Genomic DNA, 13354 nt, shown 5'->3' on the forward strand with positions numbered 1-13354 from the left:
TTTGCTCTGGTCATCGCATTCATTGTAAGGCCAAACCACCAACGGCAAGCAAATAATTTGCTTGCCCGTGCTGTCGAACAAAAGCGCGACGATTCGACGACACGCTCGATAAGCTTCCATCTCCGATCAGCGTTCGGTAGACCTTCGTCATCAGCAATCTTTCGTCGCCTACCAAAACCGGGATTGACAAGAATCGCCCGCACACGTTCCGTCACCCTTTTGAAGCTGTTTGATCGATTCCAATTTCGTCGCCATGTCGGACGTCGAGAACGTTGATTATCTCCAGCCAGGCTTCGACCCTCGGTCGCTGACCGTCCCGCGCCTGCGCTCTATCCTCGTCACCCATCAGGTGCCATATCCCAGCACGGCAAAGAAGAGCCAGCTTGTCGACTTGTTCAACGAGCATGTGGTGCCTCTGTCCAAGAAGTATCTAGCGAGCCGCACTGCTAAGAGGTCTAGCAAAGGTATTGTCGATGCTGACACGCAGAGCTCGGCGAGCACCGACTTCGACCAGGAGCTGCCGCCTCCTTCTCGAAGCACTCGCCGCTCGCGATCGCCGCGCAAGGTATCGAGGGTGAAACTGGAGGAGGATGTCCAGGAAAGCCACGCTCCTGTGACGCCGGCAGCTGCTCGTGGGACCACAAGCCAAAGGGTATCCCGCTCTGCAGCATCACACGTATCTCATGCGCCGAGTGTTTCCGACACAGATGATACAGGCCACGAGGCGGAGACGTCCTTTCAAGAAACATCCTATCAAGAAACACCATCTACGCTCGGTAGGAACTTGCGTACGACGCCGGCTGTTAAGCACGAATCCGACGACGATTTCTTCAAGCGAACCCCCGCGACTGCGAGCGTATTCACGAATGACAACCCCTTCCAGGCCGGAAGTCCTGCGGCACCTCCTTCGACCATGAAGACTCCGAGCCATCGTCGCAAAACGAGCGCGTTGGATTCTACTTACACCAGAACCCCTTCTACTGTCGCTTCGCGAAGACGAACAGATGGCCCGCAATACGAGGAGCTAGAGACGCCCGACACGACATCATCGATCAGGAGTTACGAGCCCAGCTCGACGTCTACGGTCAGGACATATCAATTGCCATTTGGAAAGCACTCGATGCCCAAGACCCCGAGGTCACCCGAATACTCTGAAATGTCCATGATGTCCAATGTTGCGGACTCCTCGTATATCGTGGACTCATCATATGTCGAAACGGGAGAAGAGTTTACTCCAGACGAGCAGTTGGCTTTAATGCAAGAGGAGATAGACAATCCTGCTCTGGCTGTGCAAAGGAACAAGCAAGTTAGCCGTAGGGAAAGAAGTCCTTTGACCACTCCATTGTGGGTCCTCCTCACCACTCTCTTGGTCGCTTACGCGGGCTGGTACCGACAAGAGAAGATCGCGGTCGGGTACTGTGGTCTTGGGCGCGAATCGCGCCCGCTTGTCGGACGAAGTATCAAATTGCCTGACTGGGCGACAGAAGTAACCGACAAGATTGGCCTCCACGATTTCGAGGTCCCTGAATGGGCTGGACCGTTCCTCGAACCCGACTGCGAACCGTGCCCTCCGCATGCCTACTGCTACGAAGCTTTCATTGCCCGCTGCGAGCCTGGCTTCGTTCTCAAGCCCCACCCGCTCGCTCTCGGAGGTCTCATTCCTCTGCCGCCTACTTGCGAGCCCGACGGCGAGAAGGCGCGCAAGGTTCAAGCGGTTGCCAACAAGGCCGTTGAGGAGCTGCGGGATCGTAGAGCCAAGTACGAGTGTGGCGAGCCCTTAGAGCCCGAGGGCAAGCCTCTGGAAAGCCCTGCGATCGACGAGCAAGAGCTTAAGGAGTCTCTGAGCAAGAAGCGGAGCAAGCGGATGGCAGCCGAGGAGTTTGAGGAACTTTGGGCCGCGGCCTTGGGAGAAGTCAAGGCTCGGGATGAGGTTGAAGTCCACGTAACGGACTCCTACTACGAGTAAGTTCCCAAGAAATACTTGAACAGTGTTTTTATGACAACATAAGCTCTTTTCTGACCACGCCTGGACTAACCAGACCGGTTGCTTCCGAACCATTAGAAGAAAAGGAGATACCTCTGGCTTTCCAACCACCAAGCTATCGTCCAGCTCTCTCGCTCGCCTTCCGTACACCTGCGCGCTCCGCCGATCCGTCAAGCTTGGACTGGCTCGACATCGACTCAGCATTGGTGGAGTGATCCTATCCCTTCTCTCCCTCATCTACGGCCGCAACGCCTACCGCACGCACCGCGCCGTCGCCCGCCAGATCCCCGGTCTGGTCGACCAGGTTCTCGACCGCCTGGCTCTCCAGAAGGAGATCGCCTTTGAGTCGGAAGGTGATGATGACGCCTTTCTGTTCTTGCCCAACCTACGCGACGACGTGCTGCGGTCCGTACACCGCCTCGCCGAGCGCGAGCGTGTGTGGAAGAAGGTCGCGGCTGTCGTGGAGCAGAACAGCAACGTGCGCACGGGCCAGCGCGAGAGCAGCAGCGGTGAGATCGCCCGCGCGTGGGAGTGGATCGGCCCCAGCAGGCCTGGGATCACGGGCGGCGAGGCTAGGAGGCGTTTGAAGTCCAACAATGGTTACAGAGTTTCTTGGGGCCCGGATGTCAAGACTGAGGCTGAGGTGGAGGAGGAGCAGCAGCAGGTGGTGAAGGGGGAGGAGGATCAGCAGAAGTATGAGACTCCTACTCATCCGCCTGCGAGGGCAGGCGGTAGTAGGTTTGGTTTCAGGAAGTGGACTGAAGGGAGGCCAATTTACTAGATGGCTCATGTCATGTCCGTCCTTCTTACCAGCTACGGGAGGCACAAACGGTTCAGTTATATTTGTACATATGTTTGATGTCCATTCATTCACCTGTACATTTTCTTTTTCTGGGCTTTTCTGTTCGTTTTCGGTACTATGGTCGTCGTCTTGTGTGTTCATAGACCGTCTTGGTTGTCGACTATTAGGGAGGAGTTGAGGGGTACGAAAGCAACCTGGAAGTTAAATGTGAGGAGCAAGTTAAATTGTTTACCTCAAAACAGTTCGAAGACTTTGTTCAATCGACCAATTGTTGACTTTTTGTTTTCCCTTGATACGTAATATGCTTTTGACACACGAATACGACCAGTAAAGCAAGTTAGTTCAGGATGCCTGCAAACGTCATATGAACCGTTAACGCCGTTTCTCGTCTTCGAATAAAGGTCATCGAAACAATCAGCTCAGCATAAGCCTCTTCTTCCGCATTTTCACCACTTCAAGGATGCCAGATATCTTAAACCCAGATCACCACACATCAATACTTTGCTTACCCTTATTTCAATTCCCAGATGCGCTCTAATTTCCAAGTTAGGCTCAAATAAATGCTTTTATCTCCATTTTTATGTTTGCCTATTATGTCCTTTGTTTCTCCTGTCTAATCACTCATGCCCTGCTGCCACGGGTGTTGTGAATATCGAGCACAATAATATCGGTGGCACCAACGGTGGTCAGGTCGTCCATGACAGTGGCGATGCGCTTCTTCTCTACCATGGCGCTGACGGCAACCCAGCCCTCGGTCTCGAGTGAGGTGATGGTGGGGGCGCGCTTGCCGGGAGTGATCTTAGTGGCGTCGGCCAGACGGGTGCGCTCGACGTTGTACTGGCAGAGCACGTATTTTTGGGCGGTAATAACGCCGCCAATACGTGCCGCAATCAGATCGACCATCTCCGGGTTGCTGGGGGCCTTGGACTTGATGAGGATGGCGGAGGACTCAACGACGGTGTCGATGGCCATGAGGCCGGCGGCCTTCATGGTCTCTCCGGACTCTGTCGGGGCGAAGTATGTTAGTTACTGCGTCAGAGGTGGGGAGAGCCGGGGGGGGGGGATGCTGGCTGGATTACTCACCAACAAGATCGACGATACCGTCGGCGACGCCGAGAGCGCAGGCAGCCTCGACACTGCCGCTGAGCTCAATGATCTGAGTCTTGAGCTTACGGCCGGCGAGCTGGGAAGCGTCCGCATCCACAAGACCCTCCTGCTCCAGCTCGAGACGGGCAAAGTATTCTTGCGCAAGGTGAACAAAGCTGGTGCCAATGTTCTTGCCGATCAAGTCCTTGCCAGTAGCGTACTCGCCCTTAACGGGAACCTGGACCTGGAGCTTGCAGGCGCCGAAGCCCAGCTCCATGACGGTATCGCAACCCTGAGGCTTGGCCTTCTCGCCATCCTGGGCGCTCCACTCGCCGCTTTGACGGCGGGCGCGGGCAACGGTGCGGACGCCGGCATCGTGCTCTTGAACTTGGTCATAGCCAGTGATGCCGAGGTCGACACGGCCCTCGCCGACGAAGGTGGGGATATCGGCGGCGGGAAGGAAGACGAGGGCGATAGGAAGATTCTTGACGAGCGCAATGTCGAGGCGGTTCTCGCGTCTAAACTGGATGTCGGCACCCTCGAGGAGGTTCAAGCAGGCTTGCAACAGGCGGCCCTCTGCAGGAAGTTACCGCGTTAGATATGTATTGACCAGACGCTCGGTATAGCATGTCGTGACTCACTCTTGGGCACGGCAAAGAGAAGTCTGCCTTCGAGACTTTGGAAGACGTCAGCTTGTATGCCTTTTTATTGGCCATTGTAGATGCGGCATCGACGGCGGCGGGGAGTCGGATCGATTTCAGGCAGCGGTGGCCGAGAGGACATGACTAACTGGTTTACCAAATCCATGAAGGGCTATGTAGAGTGGAGGACGGATGAAAGGGTGGGTATATGAGATTCGCAAAGATAAGTCGGCGTCGGTCGAGTATATGTGGACTAAAAAAAGTTGATGGGGATCACCAGTTAGTCTCGTCTGCGAATTGGAAACAAGCGAGAGAGAGTTCTTGGATATTGCAGGACTTGAGAAAAAGAGATCCCCGTAAAAGGAAGTACCAGGACAGCATACAAGTACAAGAGGGGCTGGCGGGGGTGGATGACATACCACGGGACACTTCAGACGATTGTAGCTGGGTATGTAATATGGATCGAATTGAATTGAAATGAACGTCGACAGCACAGATGGGGATTGTCCTGGACGGGCAGGTTTGCTGGAATCGAATGCCGGCTTTCTGGGGCCGCTTCTCTGTGGAAGTCGGAATTTTCCTGATCTGGCGCATCCAGGACAATGGAGCCCACCAAAGGCGGCCAAAGGCCCACGTTCCTGAATCGGAGCTAAAAGTTGGTGACTGGAGATTTTCTGTGTGACTGGGTGCCCCTCGCCGGTTCCGTCCCGCGTTGGTGATCGACCAGGTGGTGGACAGTGGGGGCTCCCAGCAAAACAGCTCTGCAGGCGGCGGGGCTCCCCGACCCGCACAAGTCGGGCATCGGCCTGTCGGAGTGACGGCCACCGGCCCAAGCCGGATTTTAGCTAATCGGCCAAGTACACTAGTGCACCGCTGTACTATTGTCGTCATAACTTCGAATTGGGTTTCCATTTGGCTTTGAAGATATCCCTTTTCCATCCCTTCGAAACATGTCCATGTCAATTCGAACGGTGATCTGCCTCAACCGTACCCTGAAGCACGTGTCGGAGCGCTCTCCAATGAGATCTGCAAGGTACAGTGCAGATGAAAATGTCCCTGGCTCAGGCACTGGATGAAAGTTACCGTGCTGATTATGTACTTAGAGGTAGGTATCGTGTATCACAATATACCAGATTTGGGGTCCTTCAGGGTCCAAGTGTACAACAGGAGCAGATATAAAGGTAGTTACCTATGTATACATTGACTACCTAGGAAGAAACGCCCCATCTCCCATTCCACCATGTAACTTTATATACGCGGTGATTTTCTCCTGCGTAGAGGTAGGTAGCAACGCGAAGGGAGCCATCCGTCGCCAAAGACCCCTGTCAAAGTCCCGACACTGAGGATACGTCACCCCTTTCACATCTCTAGTGTGCACCCAACGACCCCCAAGTTTCATTCACCGGGGATCACTCCTAACGGCCAAACACTGGGCAACTCTGGGCTGTTCCTCTATACGAATCCCGTACGTAAAGATACTGATTCAACATACTCGTAAAGGCGTAGGGGGGCTTCGCAGGGCTGGGCGGCAGTGTTCCATAATTTACACCATCCCCCTGACAAGACAACCTATACACTTCGCTTTTTTCGAATCGCATACATTTCCATCTTGACAAACGCCTAAACATCCGTCGTTTCTGACCACCTCACTCGCTTTCTTCGTTCGCTTCCTACCACGTTTGTTCTGCTTTTTGTGCTTTCAAGTCTCTCGTTCAGTCGCCCTTATCTCCATCTACCGTACCGCATAGTTGTAGGGCAACCCCCCCAGCTATCGCTTGTGCTCCCGAAACAGCACCAACCATCATTCTCGACTCAGATAGGAAGCGTATACATCGGCTGAACCGCATGCGGCACGATCCACGACAGCAGGCGCAACCGTATATTGTAGTCCGACCCTTCCTCGCATTACGCCTTCCATCCCTTTCGGTTGAGGACAAGCAGCCCGCTTAGTGTATTGCGCATCGGCTAGGTAAGCGAAATCACCAGAGCTCCTTTGGTCACTGCAAAGATCCAGAAGCTGTACTCCATGGACACGACGAACGGCATACGTACGGTATCGGGGAGCAGCAGCAGCAGCAACTACACATACCCTCACTCGCGAATTGATATGGACGCGATGCGCGCCCATCATGTCCTACATCGCAACGGCGCAATGACTGATTCGATACCTCCTACAGACGGCAAGATTCCCGATAACACCTGTGCGCCTTTAGAACCACGGCAGAAATATTCCACCACACAATCACCGTTTCCCGATTTCGAATTTCCAGTAGAGCAGGGCAACCCGTCTTACCAGGGGGAAAAGCCATCGGACCGTCATTGCAAGGAGGAGGAGGAGGGCTTGAGTCCCAATCAGTGGGTGGCTTCCGGTGAACAAGAAGACAACAGTGGCAGTTACTCTGAAGCAGAGAACGTCGAAATGTCAACTTGGAGGGGGAGCCCGTCGGTGAAGGGGAGTACGGAGACCATGCGCATGCTCTTGCTGACATGTGTCTCGGTTGGCATCACGTTAGTACATGTGGAAAACAAAGAAAAACTAGGAGGCTGTACGTTTACTGACGTCTCACTAATCACAGCTTCACATGGGGTGTTGAAATGACCTGTGAGTTTTGGATATCATGATTGTTATCCCGGAATTCGGAGACGTTCGCTTACCAGGCACTTCTCCCAGACTGTACGCCCTACCTTCTCTCGCTGGGACTTACCAAGGGCCAAACATCGCTCGTCTGGGTTGCCGGACCATTATCTGGCTTGATCGTACAGCCCATCATAGGCGTTGTCGCTGATCAATCAAAGTCACGATGGGGCAGAAGGCGACCTGTCATCGTTATTGGGTCCATCATCACAGCACTCGCTCTCATGGCCTTGGGCTTTACCAAGGAGATAGTGGCCTACTTTATTTGGGATCCGACGTATGCAAGAGCGTGCACCATCGCTGTTGCTGTCCTTTCGCTCTATTGTGTTGACTTTGCCATCAATGCCGGTAAGGCTCATTGTAATGCTCTTGGGTCTCAGTATCGAATGTACTAACCTATTCCCTTCTCAAAGTAATGTCTTGCGCTAGAAGCTTGGTTGTAGATACTCTGCCTATTCAAAAACAACAAAGTGGCGCAGCATGGGGTACGTCTTCCAAATCAAATTATAGACGTTATGTTATCCTAACTTTACCTTAGCAAGCCGTATGGGCTCACTTGGACATATCATCGGCTACGGTATGGGGGCGATCGACCTTCTCCAGCTCTTTGGAACGTCTTTGGGAGACACACAATTCAAGCAGCTTACCGTCATCGCCGCCCTGGGGATGCTCGTTACCTCTTCCGTAACCTGCTGGGCAGTGACCGAGCGGGTTCTCGTCACTGTCCGGCCCGATCCTCGCCGCCAATCGGGTCGTTTCAAAGTCGTGCGCCAAATCGTGTCGACCCTCATCACTTTACCTCCTCGCATCCGCGCCATCTGCTATGCGGTCTTTTGGTCTTGGATCGGCTGGTTCCCATTCATCATCTACAGCAGCACCTGGGTAGGCGAAACCTACTTCCGGTACGATGTGCCCGCCGACACCCGAGACTCGAGCGACGCTCTGGGCGACATGGGCCGGATCGGCAGCACTGCCCTGACCGTCTACTCGACCGTGACCTTCATCAGCGCCTGGATATTGCCCCCCTTCATCCGCGCGCCCGAGGACAACACCTTCACTCACCGCCCGCCCGCCAGCATCGCCAGCCTCGTCGAGACGGTCAACAAGTACAAGCCCGACCTGCTCAGCGCCTGGATCGCCAGCCACCTCATGTTCGCCTTGGCCATGTTTCTGACCCCCTTCGCCGCCTCGTTTCGCTTCGCCACCGTCCTGGTTGCCCTATGCGGCATCCCCTGGAGCATCGCCATGTGGGCACCCACCACGTTCCTGGGTGTCGAGGTCAACAAGCTCAGCGGCGCTCCCGACCCTATGTCTCCAGGGGCCACCTCCGCCACCAACCCATCCTACAGGAGACTTTCCACCAGCAGCATCGAGATGCGCTTCGTCAACGAGCCTGCCGCCGGCGCTGTTGAGGAGGTCACCACCGCAGGAAACAGCTCAACCGGCGAGCTAAGCGGCATCTACTTTGGCATTCTTAACATCTACACCACCATCCCGCAGTTCATCGCGACATTTATGAGCAGCATCGTCTTCGCCATCCTGGAGCCGGGCAAGAGCCCGGAGCTGGCGACGGATGCACATCCAAGTGAGCACGCCAAGACGGACGGACCGAACGCGATTGCTGTGTGCATGTTCATTGGAGCCATCAGCTCGTTGGTGGCGGCGTACGCTACTGCTAAAATGAGGGATATATAAAATGGATGGGTTTTGCTTGGTCATATAATATCAAATGCGTTTGGATTACTTTTTCGCAGTCATAGAAAAAAGGACGGAATAGGATATGACGCACGTCCTTGGGCCACTTACTTGTCTCGGCTTGAATAAGTGATGTCTTGAGTAGTATGAAAAATTGACAGGAGAAAAGATTCGGCAGGCTCGCCCTCGTTTGGGATAGATGCGTCTTTGTTGATAAAAGGCGTAACTCCATGAACGTACCCCCTTTCCGCCAGATGAAAAGGACATTGAATGGTCAAGTCAAGCGATAGAGTTGGATTTCCACATGTACAATAATTCTGTTTCTTTTTTTTTCTCCCTTTTATTTCAGGGAGGGGGGAGGGGGGGGATCGGCTTATGGGCTTAGTCTTGTTATAACCTTTATTTGTTTTTGTCAATACTGTATATATCTCTTGGCTCTTCGATTAATTATGATTCTCTTTGGGTGGTACTTCTCACATCCTCTTTCTCAACCTGGTCTCGTGGTATGGTATCATAAAGGAGGTCTGGGAGACATTCTTCCGGCAGATTACCTGATGCTTATACTACAACGAACTGTCACTGAAACGGGCTGATTGTATTGTTCATCAATCCTTGCTCACACAAAAACGGGACATAGTCAAACATGTCGAGGAGCCTGGAAGCAAGCAGAAGGTTGCCAGTACAATATAAAGGTTACAGGCGTTCTCATAACCTGCTCTGACCATAAACAGTTCAAATTGATACTAGCCAGGAAATATTATTATTCTACTTCTCATTCGTTCTCTGCTCCCCATGCTCCCATGCTCCCATACTCCCTAACTCCCAAGCTGGACTACTTCCGCTCAGTCCCATCTTGCTTTCACCTGTCTCCTCCCTCCTTCCATGTATCCTCGTCCCAGTATGTACAAAGAGACGACGTGCTATACGTTTTGACTCCCAATCCCTTTTCCTATTTCTTGGCCCAACCGACACTTTTCACCACCTTCCCTCTGTCACTTTTTTTTCTTTCTCTGCATTGTTCCTGTGGTCTGTGTCTGACTGACTGACTGACTGACAGACAAGAACCATTTCCATTCCCGCCGAGAGTCCGAAACGAATGAACAAAATCCAAACAACCCCGCAGCCGGGTGCAACAGAAAATGAAGAGTACACACACCATACCATTGTAGAAACGCCGAGGTTTGACATCGCCGTGAATGACAGAGTCGAGAGAAGGTATTGTATCTCCGACCATGACTTCTCTTTCCTTAAACGACGGCCATGCAAATGCATCAAAAACGAATGTACAACGCCGACTGTTTCAGCGTCCAGGCTGTTAAGACTGAACAGGTTTTGGAAAAGTCAATCTTCGGCAGTGACGGCCAGAGTGCCAGAGTCAACCCTTCAAAGATAGAGAGAGGGAAGAAACAACCAAGTTCCTCAACAACTCACAACAACTCCTTCATCAGGGTTGCATCTCCGAAACACTATGAGCTGCCCATCGCCGCCGCAAAATGAGGGAGAAAGCAATGATTTCAGGGATTTTGAACTCGATGGCGCAGTCGGATGCCAGACACGTAGCTGAACTCATGAATCGAGAAGATAGCTAGTAGAGACATTGTCTATTAGACAACCCCTGAAGCAGGAGCAAAAGAACTCTTTGTATGAGTGGTAAGGTCCACGCGCGGGTATGCAAGGTCGAAAAAGAGACGACGACTAAGGGTATCCAAAAAGAAAAAACAAACCCGCTCGATCACGACCTGGCAGGCTGGCTCGTGTCGGCTTCGCCGAAACAGCGTGAGCAAGGCGTTGGATTCTGTCTGGTGTTTGTTGGTCTGCTGATGATATGAAGGTCCGTCCCTTACATGACGATACACTCCTTATCATCCTTTTCCGCACTCTTCTTGATCTTAGCATTTCGAGCCGGAGCGACCTCCATAGGCGTTCCTCCGCTGACGGCCGCGCGGATGACTGCCAACCGCTGCTTGGCGCGCTCATCGCCTGCCTCGGCCGCCTTGACGTACCAGAGGTTGGCTTCCAAGATATCCCTTCGGCATCCTATGCCCATTTCTGTGAAGTAGCCAACAGCATATTGTGCTTTTACATACCCTGTCAAGTCCGGATTAGATTTATTCTTCCCGCGACATCATGTCCAGAGTGGTCGGAGTTTACTTACCAAGCTCTGCGGACCTCTTGGCCCATTCATATGCCTCCTCTTCGTCCTTTTCTAGGATGGGATCTGCTCCAACCAGGTACCAAGCGCAGAGACCCATCATAGCAGCAGGATGACCACGCTCCGCGGCGCCCGTATAGAAGTGGACGCTAAGAGCAGGGTCTCTTGGGCAGTTGAGCTTCCCGTGCTCGTAGGCATCGCCCATCCTGTAATTGGCTTCGGGATGGCCCAGATCGGCGGCTTGGGTGAACAACTCAGCCGCATAACTCTCGTCCTTGAAGATGTCGTCACCATAGCCTGTCTCGTACAGGCATCCAAGCTGATATGGAGCGGCATTATAAATCGCATCGGCGGATTCGGTGGCGAGCTTCAGCCACTTCACACCCTCCCTATATCTCTTCTCGCCCAAATCACCCGACAGACAGGCCTTTCCTAGCCTTGTCATGGCGCCAGGGTGCCGCTTGGAGGCTGCTGTTCGCAAGAATTGCACAGCCTTGGCAGGGTCTTTGCGACAGCCCCAGCCAAACTCGTAGCATAAAGCAGTGCGATAAGCGGACTCTGCGTGGCCATGCTTGGCAGCTAACACGAACAGAGGGAACGCCGAGTTGTAGTCCTCCTTTCCCTTGTTGAACAAACCGGAGGCATAGCCGTCAGCGAGATAATACTGTGCAAAAGGGAAGCCGTTGTTGGACAATTTCTGTAGGATGGCCCGCGCTTCCCGCACTAGTTCGTATGGCGAAGATTGGTTGGCTTCTGCGGATAGAGTTTCTGAAGATCGCCCAGGTTTGAGATTCTTAGAATTCCTGAGTTCGTCAAAGTTCAGGCCCTGCTCCTTTGCTGTGTTGATCAGAAAAACAGCGAAGGAATACTGAGTAGAGAAGTCCGTGGTTTTCTTGACATTCTGCCTGTACATCTCCAACGTTTTCTGGGCGCTGAGAAGAGAAGCATTAGTGCCAACTACACTACGTAACTGGGAGTTATCGAGTGTGAGGGGCGCAGGTGCCGGTTGGGGATATGGAACGTTCAAAAGCTCGGCAAAAGACTGTGGTCGATTATCAGGTGAATTTCGAGAATTTGCGGATGGTGTTCGGTTTTGTAGACCAGGGGAGTGCCCCCGAGACCCAAAGTCCGAGTACACCGAATACGCAGACTGCGGACGTGGCACTGAACTTCGTCTGTTGAAAGAGTTGGGCGTCAAGTGACGGTTGATGGCACCACCGGTATCAACAAGGCTAGAGTTTGACCGAGCTCTTAGGTCCTGGTCTACAGCTATGCTAGCCGGCCGCGGCAGGAAAGCAGAATGATGGTAGGCGAGCTGGGGCACCTGTTCCGCCCGAGCAGAGCCATCCTCGAGGATGGAGCTCTCAAGAGAGATATCGCCAGAGTTGTCTGGACAATCGGAAGCTTCAATGACGCCAGATACCGAACTTGCGCTGGTTGCCGTAGATGAATTGTTCGAGTTAGGTTTCTTAGACGTACTAACGGTGGTATCGGACTCTCGACTTCGACGATTGGCAACTCTTCCATGGCTCGCTCGCGAAGAATCGGATGAGAGATCGTCTTGGCTAGAGGCTTCTTGCTTCAACCTGGCCACACTGGGCAGTTCTAGCCCCGGCAATGGCTTCACAGACTCCTTCCATGCTGACTGTGTGCTCCGAGCCTCCGAATGGCTATACGTCTCTTGCCTCGGCTCTTCGTTTAATAGGGCATGGGGCGGAGGAGTCGGAGCACCTGGGGTCGCGGGGAGGGCACGATCGAGGGCGCCCGAGATCGGCTGTAAGCCGTCGTACGACCGGTCTGTTTCGATATTGGCGTTGGACGGTTGAGCCCAGCCGTCGGATTGGAAGTTAACCTTCACGGGCGTAATAGGCGACTCACGGATCCGAGGCGATTCGGCCAGAGAGACGCCGGGAAGAGAAGGCGCATTGTCATTCCATTCGAAGCGCTCGATGGAGGCAATGGCGGCCAGCCCTGTCGTAGGAACAGGTTTCCTACGCGGGCTGGTGGTTGTCGAGGTCGGCGACGCAGCCGGCGAAACAGTGACAGCCGCCATGACAGGCGGCGGGGGTTATCAGGGTCGTCTGATACAGCAGTCAACTGTCAAATCGTACGTATGTAGTTGCAATGCCTGCAGACAGCTGCAGCCCGTCAGACTTTGTTCTCTATGCTTCCGTCCTGGTTGAATCTGCTGTCACCTTCCACTTGCTGCAGTCGCAAGCATATGCCGTACTTGAATCTTACAGCCGTCAGGCTTAAGCTGTGATATGTAGGGATGGAGTTTATGCGCTGTTGTAGTAGTTGACTTCCCCTCTCCAAAACCAAAAAGGCGCCGTAGCGGATCGAAGTCGCAAGGACTGGG

At 53.4% G+C, this 13354-nt stretch overlaps 5 protein-coding genes across 5 annotated transcripts; 3 read left to right on the forward strand and 2 right to left on the reverse strand.

Moving 5' to 3' along the window:
• Positions 1-253: 253 nt before the first annotated feature.
• On the forward strand, positions 254-2787 carry NEUTE1DRAFT_91476 (uncharacterized protein; the record flags this gene model as incomplete). The annotated part of the gene is made up of 2 exons (XM_009858119.1): positions 254-1962; positions 2066-2787. The coding sequence occupies 2 exons, from the start codon at positions 254-256 to the stop codon at positions 2763-2765; spliced, it is 2409 nt and encodes an 802-aa protein (XP_009856421.1).
• Positions 2788-2890: 103 nt separating this feature from the next.
• NEUTE1DRAFT_118929 (uncharacterized protein) lies at positions 2891-3066 on the forward strand (the record flags this gene model as incomplete). Its single annotated transcript, XM_009858120.1, has 1 exon — positions 2891-3066. A coding segment is annotated over one exon (162 nt), but the record flags the coding sequence as incomplete, so codon positions are not given.
• A 222-nt stretch (positions 3067-3288) lies between these two features.
• On the reverse strand, positions 3289-5060 carry NEUTE1DRAFT_72781 (ATP phosphoribosyltransferase; the record flags this gene model as incomplete). The annotated part of the gene is made up of 5 exons (XM_009858121.1): positions 3289-3790; positions 3870-4448; positions 4514-4548; positions 4663-4766; positions 4933-5060. The coding sequence occupies 4 exons, from the start codon at positions 4677-4679 to the stop codon at positions 3408-3410; spliced, it is 1014 nt and encodes a 337-aa protein (XP_009856423.1).
• A 1872-nt stretch (positions 5061-6932) lies between these two features.
• NEUTE1DRAFT_91481 (uncharacterized protein) lies at positions 6933-9020 on the forward strand (the record flags this gene model as incomplete). Its single annotated transcript, XM_009858122.1, has 6 exons — positions 6933-7021; positions 7090-7115; positions 7185-7496; positions 7562-7633; positions 7687-8458; positions 8501-9020. 6 exons carry the CDS (start codon positions 6933-6935, stop codon positions 8841-8843), a joined length of 1614 nt encoding a protein of 537 aa, XP_009856424.1.
• Positions 9021-9424: 404 nt separating this feature from the next.
• NEUTE1DRAFT_150265 (uncharacterized protein) lies at positions 9425-13350 on the reverse strand (the record flags this gene model as incomplete). Its single annotated transcript, XM_009858123.1, has 3 exons — positions 9425-10931; positions 10999-13133; positions 13191-13350. 2 exons carry the CDS (start codon positions 13046-13048, stop codon positions 10684-10686), a joined length of 2298 nt encoding a protein of 765 aa, XP_009856425.1.
• Positions 13351-13354: the final 4 nt, after the last annotated feature.

The sequence above is a fragment of the Neurospora tetrasperma genome (assembly GCF_000213175.1).
Source record: "Neurospora tetrasperma FGSC 2508 unplaced genomic scaffold NEUTE1scaffold_81, whole genome shotgun sequence".
Lineage (NCBI taxonomy): Eukaryota > Fungi > Ascomycota > Sordariomycetes > Sordariales > Sordariaceae > Neurospora > Neurospora tetrasperma.